Raw genomic sequence first — 16,427 nt, forward strand, 5'->3', positions numbered from 1 at the left:
AGCAGAAATGTTCCCAACATGCATATTTTACCCGTTAAACTTGTTAAAATTATCTATTGCAAGGTCACATTCAAAACTATGCCCGTAGTAGTTTTATTTATGTTCTCTCTAAAACCAGTAGAGTTTAGTGTTGCGTATCTATGTTAGATTAATTTATTGTATATTGTTTTAAATTATTTTGTAAATTATTTGTACGGTTTGTTTAACTATATTCAAGACAAGAGCTCTTTACAAAAACACAAGTGTTTCTAAAACATACTCTATAACCTATTACGTATAAATTAAATTTAAATACTACAATTATGTTTCTATTAATTTAATTTATTTAGGTTAATGTCAAGGCCAAACTACACTCTCGATCCAATCCAAGTAGTAAGACACTCTGACATACACTCCCGGAGACTTGACGAAACAAGAGTTGCCGAAGTAGCCGAGTCCTACAAGGCTGTACATGCAGTAAGTATCTCGCAGTCGGATCTGTAGTGGGCTGCCATCTATACTCTGGAAACAGCATTATAAAATGCATGAAACAGTCCTATGAAACGTAGAATTTTATATAATATTACCTTTAAAATTACGGTGGTTTAATTGAATATTAGTCCACTAATCGTGGAAATCCAAAGGGGTTAAGGGTTGGGTCCCGGATTGGTTTTGTATGAGAATAAATTCTTATCTTAAGTCATGAAGTGAATGATTACCTTTTACAGTTACAGATAAGATTATTAAGCTAGATTTGCCTTTGTAGCTAGGGTTGAACAGATGTTTATGTTAAACTCATCACCTTAAAACCAAATCTTGAAGGCTTGCAGCATGGCATTTGGCCAGAAATGTAAATTAAATCATACAGATTGGTAACTAGTACCATATAAACTGGATTACAATTTTACAAACAAATATAATACTATTTCATATTAAAAAGTGACTGGTTGTTCAAAAATCTACATTTGTTTTAGAATGAATAATGACTGAATACAAACAGAACAAACATTAAGGATATCTTTTATTCATCTTCGAAAGTCAGTTTTACTGTTAAAGCAATATATACCGATACAGCTATGTCAAAACCTTAACTGTATTATAGTTCTAAAATTTAGAAAGGCCACAGATTCCGAAACAAAAGTATTCCCCCATCAGTTCGTTTGAAAAAAAAAATCAATGACTAAAAAAGTCGAATCTTCTAAAAATTTAAAACAATACACTCTTAGCCATAAAACATTAAAAATTTCTGACTTAGCTGGGGCATTGAAACAGATAACAATCTTGTAAAACGATGGGTTCACCTCTTTACAGCGTTTTTATCAAATTGCATTTGTATGTGAAACCTTTTTACCATACAATATAAACGTATAGCCTCCAATGTTGATGTAAGAAAAAGGCGTAACACTTTTTTAAGAAAAGTAGTGCCCTCACCCACTTGTAAACTTTTCTACAATTGTGCCTCAACTTCTCGTAAATCCAAATCCATCAACATCAAAGCTGTTCACATTTGATGAAAACGGGAGGAAATTCCGCATAGATCAAAGGAACAATTAAAATGTAAAACACTTTCTAAAGTCTCTGCTAATTACCTACCAATTAGTATAACTTATTGTTTTATTGCTTAAGCTCTTACAGTGCAAGTATCTCGTCCGTCTGTGAGAGCAGCGCAGACAGCCAGTCTTGTGTCGAGTCCTTCATTGAGTTCCCCGTAGAACTTGAAGGCCTCTCTACAGTCTGCGTCGTCTACGATGGTAACATTCACTTTCTGAACGACATCACTAGGCCTGCTCCCTGCAACACGGTTGCTTTGAATGTTGTAACATTGTGCAATTCTAACGTAACATGATATGGGGGACGAGAAGTTTTCGGAATTCACTTTTAGACAAAACTTAAAGTTCAGCAGTTAGTATCAGATTTCTTGGGAATAATTCAACGCTGTACCTGTCTACTAAAAAAAGTAGGTTAAATTCATGCAAGCTATCCTATCGTAATATTTCCACTGAATGCAAACATAAGAAGTAGAAACGTAATGCATAATTTGAAACATTTACCAAATTACTTATCAGAAAAAAAGTAAGATTTCGTACTTACTTAAAGTGAAGATAAAAAAATCTTTGTGTGCTTATCGTAGTGCAACCGATGAAAATAACTGCATATTTTTAAAATTACAACACTACAAAATATCAAACCACCAACTAACTATCGAGTGGTGTAATATATTTTTTTTTTGTTGGCTTTTTTAAAAGGGACAGACTCCAAATTAGTTTTATAATAACCTAGAATACAGTATTCTTACATGGTTAATTAGTATTCAAAATATATTTATAACATTTTCACATGTAAATGGTAAACTGAATTTAAATTAGGATGGGCTTAGTTTCGTCAATAACTATGTATGTGCTGCTTATTATTTATGCTCGACAAAGTTACAGATACTAAAAGATTGTACAAGAGGTTTTAATTGTGAGCTTATTTGTGGATCTACTCATATACAGTCAAGGCTTCATCAAAAGTGTGAGCTACTTCAAGAGGCTCGGCTATAAGCAATCACGGCACACTATCTATTTATTTATATAGTCAAGGCTTCATACACATTAAGGGAACAAATTAACCCATGACCTTGTATCAGGCTAATTCTAGAATATATTGGATCGTATCAGCGTTAAAGATACTAATTGTGCTTAGAAATACAAGATCATATGTTAAATATGTAAAGGTGATTATACATTTAAACGTTACCTGGTTCAACAGGTCCCCAGCCAATATTTAAGGCGAACGTTTGGTCAAACCGGTTCCCCGAATGGAGACAAATTGGCCGCACGTATTCGTCGAATTTGACGTCAGTATTCAGCCTGTACAAGGCTACGTCATGGTAGAATATCTCGTTTGGTTCGTGCAATTCTTGATAATCTGGGTGTACGATGGTTTCTATGACGTCATATATGACAGTGCGAGATTCTCTGTTGACGTCGTCTGAATCCGAGTTGACGTTATAATCGCCAAGTCTGACCCATGCTGCCTTCCCTCTGAAACACATGGATTAGTTTCAGTTCACTTGTCCATCTAAATATTTTGTAATGTATTTGATATATTAAATTATATTACATCACTATGGTCCACGAAGAAGTGGCTAACTTTGAATTAATACATACTAAACGTGTTTAATATGGGCTATTTATTAAATACAAAACCCAAGTGGAGGAAACAACATCTTTATTTCAATATAGCCATCTTGAGAGAGCATCTAGAAGACGAACTCCCCACCCTGAGTCACCTCGCAGGGTGGTAACATGACAACATTATATATGATAATTAAATTTTAAGCATAGAATATAAAACAAAACGTATCTAAAGCGCTACATGCTTGAAACTATACAGTTAAAATAAATACACACATTATAAATACCCTAATTCTCACATGAGAATCGCTTACAACATTACTATACCTATGTAATGTTACTATATATCAATGTATACCTATGTAGAGCTTGAATACCTCTCTACAATCTGCGTATGGTAACATTAACTTTCTGTACAACATCTCTAGGCCGGTCCCCCTGCGACATGGTTGCTTGAAAATAATTTTGTAAAATTGTGCAATTTTAATGAAACATAATATAAGACAAATGATGTTTCTATATTTTTAGCCAACTAGTAAGGTCTTTGGGAAGCCTTAAATCATAAAAACTTATTTTTATGTTTAGTTTTATCAGAACAATTTTGCTCTGATTGATCAAAATGGTGGAGCAGCAAAATATGAACGAAATTAGCAAAACTGATTTGCTAACATGAATATAACATTCAATTTTTTATTAATTTAATTTAGTTTAGGTAACATTGTAAATAAATGCAGAATTAACTTAAAATGGTTTAGCTAATAGAATAACTAAAAACAAAAACACCATTAATTTTTCGTTTTGCTGTTTTATGCTGACAGGTCGGATATGAGGCTCGAGGTGTATTTGCTGCAACTGTGGAGTTGCATAACACAAATGGTATGTAATGTTTTCGGAGCTCATAGTTTTTACAATACCCTGGCAGAAAGAATAACTTCATTATATATATATATATATATATACAGGATGAATCTCGTAAGGTGTCCAGTATTGATTTCAGACAAACCGTTGGTCCTACGATGATGAAGTAAAATTATTTCCCACTGAACCAACCCCGAGGAATAACGTAAAAATATTTTTAACGATTTTTAAATACAGGGTGTACCAGAAACTGAGGGTCACTAGTCCGAATCTACGAAATATCAAATACTAACGTATATCATGTTGTACATCAAATTAAAGCTCTTTTCAATCCAAACCATTTGGCGGAATCAGATTTTGATTATATTGATTCATTTCAAAATGGCGGCTGTTTTTGTGAAACAATTAGTATTTTTTTGAATACCCTGTATTTTTCTTAAAAATGCAGATATCTTGATTCTGATTCAAATATTGCATTCCTTATGAGCTAAGCTTTATTTTGATATGCAACACTTCAATATTATCTCAAAAACAAAAAGTTTCAAAAATATCAGTTTTTGAAAATATGTACATAGCCAAAACTCAAAAATTTCAAATAGCACCATATGTCAAATAGCATATCATTTTAAAGGTATTGCAATTCTAAGAAACTTTCAAAGATAAACCTTATGCGTATCTATTTTGGTTTTTGAGTTATCAACAAAAAACATATTTTCCCACATTAAAACGCATGCTATTTGTTAAACATGGTAGTAAAAATGTTTAACATGCTTTAACAATTAATGTTTAACAAATAACATGCGTTTTAATGTGGGAAAACATGTTTTTTGTTGATAACTCAAAAACCTAAATAGATACGCATAAGGTTTAAATTTGAAAGATTCTTAGAATTGCAATACCTTTAAAATGATATGTTATTTGACATATGGTGCTATTTGAAATTTTTGAGTTTTGGCTATGTACATATTTTCAAAAACTGATATTTTTGAAACTTTTTGTTTTGGAGATAATATTGAAGTGTTTCATATCAAAATAAAGCTTAGCTCATAAGGAATGCAATATTTGAATCAGAATCAAGATATCTGCATTTTTAAGAAAAATACAGGGTATTCAAAAAAATACTAATTGTTTCACAAAAACAGCCGCCATTTTGAAATGAATCAATATAATCAAAATCCGATTCCGTCAACTGGTTTGGATTGAAAAGAGCTTTAATTTGATATACAATATGATATACGTTTGTATTTGATATTTCGTAGATTCGGACTAGTGACCCTCAGTTTCTGGTACACCCTGTATTTAAAAATCGTTAAAAATATTTTTACGTTATTCTTTGGGGTTGGTTTAGTGGGAAATAATTTTACTTCATCATCGTAGGACCAACGGTTTGTCTGAAATCAATACTGGACACCATACGAGATTCACCCTGTATATATATTTATATATATAAAAAAAAAAAAAAAACTATACTAATTGTTTTATTATGAGAAGGGATTTCATTGATGGGACTACTTTGCCGCTAATCACTTTAGCATAGCTGACTTTACTTTTGGCCGTGAATGTAAGGCACGCTTGCTTTCCTAACAAATCTGTCAACACGTGATGCCTGATATTTAGGCCTAGTTGGAAAATTAGAATTAGAAAACTCAGATAGATGCTCTCCAAACAGTTATGATTTTTTTGTATTTAAAATGTAACTGTGTGAATGATTGTTTAATTTAAAAGTAAATTAGAACCACCATTTGACTTATACTTTATTTTTCATCCAATCTATGATGATAGTACGATCAAATACTAGTATTACTTAGGTCAAAATGTTTACCAACTAAAGCCATCAAAGGCGAACAAGCCAAATTTGACAATTGTATTGAGATCCGGCTTTTTATCATTCCCGTTAAACCTTTCAGTCTTTAACTTATTTCTATTTTACTGTATTTTAATGAACTGAGAAACAGAACCAACCAGTGGTGGTTTCGTTAAGTTTCTTGTGAAGAGATACTTACAGATGGTTATTTGCACATCTAGCCAAACTGATGACATAACGCTCACTAACTAGGCTGCCTACGCATCTGACCATAGGCCGCTTCATACTTTTAACTCCATATCCGATAACAGCCTGGAAAAGGAATCAAATAAATGGTTTATATTTAAGATACATTTTTTAAACAGTAATTAATAGTTTATGATACTTAGCTTTGCCATTTGCTTTTCAACAGAGTGCTGTCTCAGGCAAGGTTTGTCCTTTGGAGTTAAAACAATGTATCGCCACTGATAATAGAAAGCTTCAATAGAGCCATTAACTCTATTACTTGCATTACAGTTAAATGCAATTAAACCATTACCTTAAATTGATTTCGTTGAAATCCTTTTCTAATTTTTGGAGTAAGGTCATCTTGAAAGTGTGATTTTGATAGCACATAAAACACGTAATAAAATGTATGTAATATAGCTTTCATTTGGTTATCACCAGTAAATATTTACTTTCTTAATTTCCACCAGTACATGATTGCACTGGCACTATGGAGTAAAGCTGTGCCTCTTTAGAGATGGGATCAACGCCTTAGATGAAAATACAAAAACAAATCAATACACCTATGACTATCTTCGTCGTAGTTAATTTCTGTACTTTTGTGACGCGACAGATATTTTTGAGTGGTTATACATACATAATAGAAAACTTAAAGCAAGATACTTTATAATTTTAATATAAAATAATACAATTAAATAAATTAAAGTATTTATTAGTTTGGGTTTATGGTACATCCAAGTACCATCTAACTCAATAAAAACCAGTTTATCATCATTTTGATATGAGAAATATTTCAACCCTCGAGTTTCAACAAATCTGTAAAGCTCGTTCAGTTCTCATTATGCGTAATATCTCTTCACTTCGATTTGACTTTTTTCCTTCTTAATCATATTCCTAACTCAACTGTCTGTCACAGATAATTCTGTGTTGTTTTAAAACAGTGAAGCACCGGCATGGTGTGAAGAACATCAAAGCCAGCGGTAAAGATACTGTATGCAACCGTTCTTGAACAAGTAATACCTGGTGTATCAGCTTGTGTAAACCACTGCCACTAAGCAACCATGTTGGGCATTAGGTGATTAAACACACACAAACACAATAATTTTCAAATAATAATCTAATCATAATAATATCTAATCAAACATAATCTAATATAACATAACAAAACATATCACCATATGAGGAAACTCTCTAGGCTGAGCATTCCTGGGAGGGTCAGGTACATGGTCATAGCTTGTCGGTGCTGCAGCTGCTATAGGCTCTACTAGGGCACAAGAGTCTATCCTTTCAGGGGTAACTTTGTTTGGTAGAACAACTGACTGGAACACCGCCTCTGCGTATCTCTTACACACTGTCAACACAAACGTTTCGATTAAATATTTTAAATGGAAGCAACTTCTTATTTCGGAGACTAGTGAATAGAGAGGTAACTTTCCGAGGTTATTGTAGCGCATTGTTTTCATACATCTTATAAACAAGGGAATTTTAATGATGTATTGCAAAGTAAGAATTGGATAGGTATGAAATAGCAGCCTCTTCTAACTTGGTTTGGTGAGGATTGTTTGATTTCTGGCTTATTTGGTGTAAATCATGGGTAGTAATTATGTAGTCAGAGTGATTAAAGTAGTTGATGATGTAGTGATTTTGTAAATTGTTGTAGTTGATGGTGCCTTTCAGATAGTTCGGCATGTTGGTGAGATAGTGGATGATAGTTGGTGTTTTAAGAATGGAGAGCAAGTGGACAGGTTCTAGTCTTATTCATATCCACTTAGAGGTCGAGTGGATATGTGTGAAATATTATAAAAATATGGGTTTTTTGCGATGAAATATACCCCCTCCAGAATAGAATCCCCTCTCCAGACTAACAGAACTTTTGGAAAATAATGTATAAGATCATTTGAAAGAAACTTAGTCATGAAAAAAGGTTGCAAAGAGAGAAAGCTAAAGGGGACATTTTTATCAATTTAGCTTTCTGTTGAAAGTTCATATTGTGTTATTTTAGGCCGGGTTTGGCTAGGTTTGAGCAAACACATTATTTAAAAAATCAATTGTGTAGGACTACAGTATTGATACATTAAAACTATTAAGTGTTAGTGAATTACTGGAAAAGATCCTATAAATGAGGACGTATGATTCAGAATGAGTGTAGCTGTTTCCCATCAAAAGTACAGTATTAACATTTGATACACCAAGATTCAAGAAGACATCAAGGGTAAAATAAATCAAGCTAGTTTTACCCTATTATAACATACTTACTTTTGACACTTTTTCTATCCGCGGGTTGTAGTACCACGGGTGCTCTGTTTGTAGTATAATTTAGTTCACAGCAAACATAGGGATCCTGGTTTATAATATTGCATTTCCCAGATGGTGTTCCGTTTCCTGTACCTTTATGCGACTCACATTCGCTCTCTCTTTTCCACGTCCAGTATTTTTTGCCTTCCTGCTTACACACGTCGGCTACGGAAAAAAAAAACATTATAACAAAAGAAATGTTTTAGTTTTGTATATAAAACCACATTATAGCAAAACTATATTTTTATTAGTGATGGTGGTTTAAATACGTTATTCTTACAATCCGATTGTTGTCTTCACAACTAGTTTCGACCAGCTAGGAGGTCATCATCAGGTGTGTACAAGGATGATATTACTTTATATTAAGGTCGTAAGTAACAGTTTTTTTACATTTACACAAACACACGACAAATAAACACATAATGCGCACACATATACGGCCGATAAAATATAACATCGAACTCGACAAGCGGACCCTTGTTGAAAATGCGAAAGTTGCGTCTAGCTATACTATAGTGTGTAGATGCTGGTCAAGCATCACGCGCATTTTCTTATCGCTCGTCGGTTCCATTTCCATTGTCTCTGTATATTTTTATTATTCCATTTTCTTCTATTTAAATTTTTTTCTTCTATTTTCTTTTCATTTAATATAGGTACTCAGTTTTTATAATTTACGTGATATTATAATTTATAATTTAGTTACATTGTTTTATGTTATATTTGTTTTTATTTCATTCTTTTGATCATATTTTTGATCATGTTGAATGTTTTCTTTACTTATGAAAATGGGTTTTCACCACTCCCGAAGGATGTATAAGTTACTATGTTATTTTACTATCGTAAAGCGTTCATTAAGGTGAACTAGTCTTTTTCTATCTACAATTTAATTCAGTTAAAGTAGGATGGAACCTATTCTCTGCCCTAATGTTTTAGGGATGCATAAAGAATAAAAGAACTGATATACACTTTTACAGATTTACAAATTCCATTAGAAGCATGACTGCAACCGAAGAAGACAAATTTCGGATTCCCATCAATAATATATGTACTGAAATTTATGAATAAGCAAATCAATACAACTAATTGCAGCTCTTACTGTCCTCAAAAAACGTATTCGTACCTGTAAGCGGGGGTTTTCATAGGCATAAACTGTTCAAGAACAAAATGAGAATGTTGTCCGATATTTAAAATCACTAATAAGTCGCAAATGTCATTTCAAAGCAGTTACAGCCGAAAGCCAGCATGATGATTGTATTCGTGATTCTTTGTTTAAGTATACAGAGTCAGACAACACTTGAGTTGTTTAAGTTATCCGACAACACTTGACGAACGCAGAAGATGAAGCTCTAGCTTTGGAGTTAGCTTTAACTACACTCCACGCAATATGGCACTCCTTGTGCAACAATAAATGCTGTTTCCAGTGGTTTATTAAACTAATGACACAGCTATTATCGTAACCACGGATGCTAATCACGAATACAACAGTGTTGATGTCTGTTGTAGGAGCTGTGCGTGCCGAATGCTTATTTTGCGGTGGATTTAGACATCCTTGCATCAACTGCCCAGTGAAAGACAAAATGTTTGTGATAGTTGCGAAAACAGGTCATTTTCAAAAGGTTTGCCGGCCCATACTTCTGTTGTCAAAATTATGTGTGTAAAAACCCTTGTCCCTTCTCAATCCAGTTAAAAGTAAAAAGAATCGTCACTATTAATGGTTTCAAGGTTTCAAAATCAGAAGAAGTATTTTATACAATTACCTGGTTTGCAGATGAAGAGTGGGTAGTCCCATGATCCACCCTCGAGACAATGCAATGAGTAAGACACCACTTGACATTGATTGTTGTAGAATTCTTTACACCGTTCTATTGCGACAGTACCAGGTAACATAGGTACATCACAGGGCACAACAGCATTGTTATACATACAGGTTATGTCTAACCTCGGTGACTGCAGTGGGGGGCAGAGTTCTGGAAATATTTACGGACAAAAATCAAACAACAGAAGTGGAAACTACAATTATTTCTTTATCATGTGATTTCAGCCTTGTACTCTAACCACTAAAACAAAAAGTTTTGTATTTATTTTTCGCAGTAAAACACGGGTAATACAAAACGGTATAGTGACTGTAATTCCATATTCAAGCAGGACATTGCAGCCGTGATATGCAGTAAACTTACACTAAATCTCAGCAGATAAACCATAAACGTACCTTCAGGAAATAACCAAGCTACTGACTCCCTTTGTTTGGCCAGCCATGGAGGCAAAACTACAGAGAGGGTCTGTCGTCGCTGCCTTGCCATGGGTATTCTCTCAGAAAGATATGCAGAGGTGGTCAGCACACTAGACAATAAAATATGATCAGGTATGATAAAATACATTCAAGTTGAATGGTGGGACTTGTTAGCTTTTTGGACTTTAGTTAGCGCACGACGACAATAATAAATGGCAATAAGAATGTCAAGTATAGCTGATTAGACGAGTGGTTATAGTACAAAGAGGTCACCGGGTTTGGTCCTGAGAAAAGTCAGATTTTGATGGCTGTAAAGCCCCAGCTATATTCTAACTGACTTATCATATCAGTTATCAATGATAAGTGTTATAAGTCCAATATGAATTAAAGGTAGTAAACTAAGTGTAATTTGACCCTTAATAAGCGATAAGGAACCTTCAATGCTGGACTTATATGAATGAATATATAGTTTTATTTTATTTTAACACATTAAAAGTAAACATATTTGATACATTGACATTTAAACATCTGAATTTAAAAATAAATTTCTCATGACTGAGCTTATAACCATGATTTCTATAAATTATCTAAATTGTTAAGTGATTTAAATTAAGAATGCTTTCTTAAAGGGCTAAATTGCATTGTTGTATGAACTTATATGCACCTTGGGCTTATTTCGATGTAACACTATAAAATTATTATATCAAGAGAAATTCAATAATTGAATGGGATTAAATACCGTAAACCACTCTCGATCAATAAGCTGCTATATCTATTTAACACACATTTAATATTATTCAGCTAATGTCATAAAATCCCAAAATAAAAATGAAGAGTTTCGGTACTCCATAATTAGCATGAAAAACTAAAACATACACGGCGCAAAAACAAATTTGTTTTCATAAATTAACATTGTCTGACACTTGAAACAACAATGCGTTAACATGTAAACAAATGTGTCTCTTTACTATGATTTACTGTTACGGTTACTCTGTAAGTAATGCAAAACAAAGTGTGGTTATATATTACTTGTCTGTGAACTATTTCAAATAAAATAAATTTCAACAATAATATCAGTAAAATATCAACATGTTTTACATTCTTGACGGGAAAGATTCACTCATAATTAAATTAGACTGATAAAATTTACTTACTCAGAATTTGTTGTCCTTCCAAATTCTGTAAGTCGAGGTATTGAATTATATCTAGAAGCGTGAAGAGCTAAAGCTGTAGATAAAACTGAAAAATCACACGTAATATAAGTACAAACCTCTTTTTCTAACTAATTCTGTCCTTGATCTACATTTTGAAATTAGTGGAATAGAAATTAATCTGACCAAAATAGGCAATGTTATAGGTATTTAAAGGCAATTAATAGGTATTTATAGATCACCCAATAGTCAGGTAGATGTATTCTTAGAACAATTCGATAATCTTTTACATAAGTTAATATCTAAGTGAAAACTCTTTGTTATCTCTGGTGATTTTAATATAGATATTCTTAGCATAAGTGACTGTGTAACCAGACAGTTTCAGTCATCCTCAGGACTTATTCACTCCAATGGTCAGTGAACTATCCTACCCTCACAGCCACATCCAAACCGCCATTGATAATGTCGTAGCTAACGTGCCCAACAGCCTTGTCACAGTAATTGAAACAGCTATATTCGATCACTTTGCACAAGAATCTGTGATAAGAACTTGCTCGCCAGAACTAGATCCCCCATCCATAAGTACAAAAAGACACTTCCGCCCAAGCAATATATCTCTTTAAAAAAATAAATCTTTCCATTGAAAATTGGGATTTTGTAGATGGCATTTCATCGTCCGATGAGGCTTTTGATTGTTTTCACAAAACACTGATTTACCATCTTGATGTCACTTGTCCGTTTAAAATAAAAGAAACAAAACAAAACTTGATTACTCGTGGTATACTTGTATCACGAGAAAAAATAAAATTTCTCTCAAAGATAAATAAAAACAACAAACGATGAACAATTTTAAAAGTAGAAAAAATACAAGAAAATTTACAGAAATGTTATAAAAGCAGCGAAAGCTTATATAAACAAAAACATATTAATTCAGAAAATATCTCCAAAACCACATGGAATATTATAAACAACATGAAAAACAATAAACGAAAATATAAGCCCATTACACTCAATGTCAATGGGAACCTGACAAGTAGCCCAGAGGCTAATGAATTTAACTCATTTTTCCTGTCTGTTGGGAAAGGAAATACAAACTTAAAACCAAGAATGTCATCAAATAAAAATCACTGGCACAGCCCCGTCTCTTCTCTAGTTTTATCCCCAACCAGCAAAATCGAGGTGGCACGTATCTGACCTCTCAGCTAAAAGATCTGATGACATTAATGGTATATCAATGTGGGTACTTAAGAAAGTATTCTAACCATATTCTAACCCCATTAACAAAATTAATTAACTCTTGTCTTCAATCTGGAACTTTCCCATCTGCATTAAAATCATCAAATCATTCCAATTATCCAAAAAGATGATCCACAAATATCAAACAACTACCACCCAATTGCAATCTCACCAGTTCTGAGTAAGATTTTTGAAAGGGTTTTTCTTTTGAGGCTACAAATTTTTTTGGATAAATATAATACTCTCAGAGAATCAGTATGAATTTAGACCGGGAAAATCCACCATTGATGCCGTAAATAAGTTAATTGAAGATATCCTCGAGGAACTAGAGTCGTAAAAAAGCATTAGGTGTTTTATCGACCTTTCTAAGGCGTTCGATTGTATGGATCATGACATAATGGTACAAAAGCTGGAGCTAAGTGGCATCCGCGGGGTGCCCCATATCTGGCTGAAATCATTCCTCATTGGTAGGACTCAGTATGTACAGGTGTTGGATGGTAAATCAAAGACTTCAAGGGTCTACCAATTTGTCCCGCAGGGATCGATCCTTGGTCCAGTTTTGTTCCGAATTTATGTCAATGACATCCACTCCTCAACGAACAGTGGGAAGGGCATGCAGTATGCAGATGACACGACTTTCTATTATGAATCAAAATCCCAAGAAACCCTTGAAAGTGAAAGCTTCATCAACTTGAACGCCTGCATTCAAAAATTCCAATCCGAAAATTTAAGCACGAACAAATCAAAAACATGTTTTATTAATTTTGCACTTCGTCACCGATGAGTCTACACCCACAGTAATGGTGGATGACACCTCTTTAGAGGAGGTTGATTCCATCAAGTTCCTAGGGATGCACCTGGATAAGGCGCTGAACTGGCAATATCACATTGATAGCCTCTGCTCCAAAATTACAAAAGGTATTTTTGCCTTAAGGAATCTCAAACAGACCTGCACAAAACAAGTTCTAATCATGGCCTTGTTCACCCTATCCTTTCTATGGAATTAGGTTATGGGATGGTTGTGCCAAACGAGATTTTGAAAGGGTGTTTATACTCCAGAAAAGAGCCATCAGACTCATTGCAAATTTAAGTCAATATGAAAGAGAGACGTGTAGGCTTGCTTTCAGGGAGCTTGGAATCTTGACCCTACCTTCCCTTTATATTTTGGAGACTGTGGTTTATTGCAGTTTCCAACACTTACCAATTCAAGGCAAAGCTATTCACAGCTATGAAACTAGAGCAAGGGACGATTTTCGCACTGTCCAACACCGCACAGCTGTTTTGCGAAACTCCCTTCTCAAGTAGGTGTCGGGTTTCTTAAAGCTCTTCCTGAGAGACCAAAAAGCCTGGAGAGTTCTCATTTGTTTAAAACAAGACTGAAGAGAGAGTTGGCGAATCTTGTGTTTTACGAGGTGGATGAGTTCACTAAATACCGTTGGAGTTGAATTGATTAAAAACTTTCTTCCCCAGGGGTTTAGTTAGTTTTTAGTAATTTGTTATTAAAATAATTGCTGTTATTACTTTTGATAGCAGTTTATTTATTGTTATTAATTAATATTTTATTAATTTACTGTTTTTACATAATATATACATATAGATTTTAAAAATAAATACAAAATTTCCGACCTTAGTTTACACAGCGATTGTATATTTTCTTATTTATTGCATTTTTTGTATTGATTGACGTTTGCTATACAATGTACAATTAATTGTCAAATAGCAATAAAGACATTATTATTATTATTATTATTATATTATGTCAATAGTCAAATTGTGTAAGAGTAAACTTAAGATAATTTCGAATAAGGTTTAAATGTACATATGTATTTTTCATAGTTACATATATGTGTTTGTGTACGTTAAAGAGTATAAGTTGTTAAATACGTTGACTTTATAATGGTATATACAAATCAGTTGTTGTAACATTATGTTTGTGTTGTGGTGTATTGATAATTATATAATGAATATGGACATTGAAGCTGAAACACTTTTATTGTATTGCAAGGTGTAATTCTTTCCCGCATTTGAACAGCGAGTATTACAATTTACAATTAACACATATAGTATTTACTTTACAGACGACAAAACAATCACAACCAAACAGAACGATTATTAGTCAAAGGAGGAAGTATGTTCTATTCAAATAAAACAAGCCCTTTTGTTTATAATAATAAAAATAAAAATAAAGCCTACAAAAAAATATAACAGAGAATGAATATACATGTTGTAATCATGTAAATATAATGAGATTTTACAATAGCATCAAAAGTTGGCTTTAATTTGTATTGCACATCATCAGTAACATTACTTACCAACTAAAGTCCAAATAGAAACAAAGAACCAAGGATAATTAAATTCACAATTAGAAAAGGTTAAACCAAACCGCTGTTGTCAAATCAGAAAAACAACATATCTAAACAAACAGAGCACTACAAACCACGAATACACTTCACTAAATTAAAATACAAGCATAATAATAACACTTAGATAAGAGTGTTTACCTAGGAACGTGGTAACTATAACACAAAACATGACAGCTGAGGTGACCGGTCTCGCCGGCTGCCGAACAGTACGGTGAAGTATAAAGACATGCCAGGACTAGGAAAACCTGTTCGGCCCTGAACTTGAATGGAGACTGGCGGCGATCAGGTTAGACCACGTGGTACACGCACTCATTGTACTTTTTCCTGATGCTTAGTATTACTCCGATTGATTCCTTGTCAACCAATTTGAGTCAGGTAAATCCGGTCCTGTAACTGAGATCGTGGGATTTTCCCGAAAATTAACCCATTTGAGAAATCCTTCTAACGTCAAATGGCTTAGTTATTACAACAGGAAATTTATGTTTGCAGGATAAGCAGGGAGATAGTTTGATCTTTCCTGAATTAGTTACAAAGCTTGCAAAAATCAAACACCAAATTCAATAACCAATAAAACTAAAAAAAAAAAAAAACAACTTAAAACAAACAAAAATAAAGAACCTAACAAAAAGATTTTTACAAGTATAGGAAAGCAACAATGTAAATATTACACATAACAAGCAAACGAACAAAGCAGCACAAAGCAAAGGTAATCAATAAGGAAAATGTAAGACAACCATTTTACACAAGTGGATTAGAGACACAAAGCAATGATTAGTAATAATAAAGAAAGGAAAACATGCAAAGAATATAAAAAACTATGAAACGCAATTTTAAAAGTACGAATTTAAGTTTCTATAAACGCGTTTTTTTCTGCAATATAAATGTCTGGAAATCGGTTCATTATGTTCAAGGAAGCTCCACAAAAGACATCATTTCAAACAAAAGAGTTTTCAGACGTTTTGTCGCCCATCCGAAAACACGTACGTTAAGGAAGACTCTTTTCCTAACACACGAGGAAAAGCTTTAAGAAACCCGGTGCTCTTTTGTTTGAGAAACAATTGATAAGGTGTTAGGAAGAATATCATGCATTATCTTAGGGATATTGTCATTGATTGGTGATTTGAGGGGAAATAGATGGATCTCCTTAAAACTAAAACAATCAAGTTG

The 16,427-nt window shown here is 33.4% G+C and overlaps 1 protein-coding gene across 1 annotated transcript; it reads right to left on the reverse strand.

Moving 5' to 3' along the window:
• Window positions 1-336: 336 nt before the first annotated feature.
• On the reverse strand, window positions 337-15,459 carry LOC128987622 (serine protease snake-like). Its single transcript, XM_054408572.1, has 10 exons — window positions 15,399-15,459; window positions 11,665-11,749; window positions 10,490-10,620; window positions 10,038-10,247; window positions 8,242-8,445; window positions 7,161-7,336; window positions 5,960-6,072; window positions 2,719-3,005; window positions 1,613-1,770; window positions 337-501 (listed from the first exon to the last, which is right to left on the reverse strand). The coding sequence occupies exons 1-10, from the start codon at window positions 15,427-15,429 to the stop codon at window positions 337-339; spliced, it is 1,560 nt and encodes a 519-aa protein (XP_054264547.1). The 5' UTR covers window positions 15,430-15,459.
• Window positions 15,460-16,427: the final 968 nt, after the last annotated feature.

Source organism: Macrosteles quadrilineatus, unplaced genomic scaffold, assembly GCF_028750875.1.
Source record: "Macrosteles quadrilineatus isolate MER2022 unplaced genomic scaffold, UCM_ALF_1.0 Scaffold_2__2_contigs__length_208266976, whole genome shotgun sequence".
Classification (NCBI taxonomy): domain Eukaryota; kingdom Metazoa; phylum Arthropoda; class Insecta; order Hemiptera; family Cicadellidae; genus Macrosteles; species Macrosteles quadrilineatus.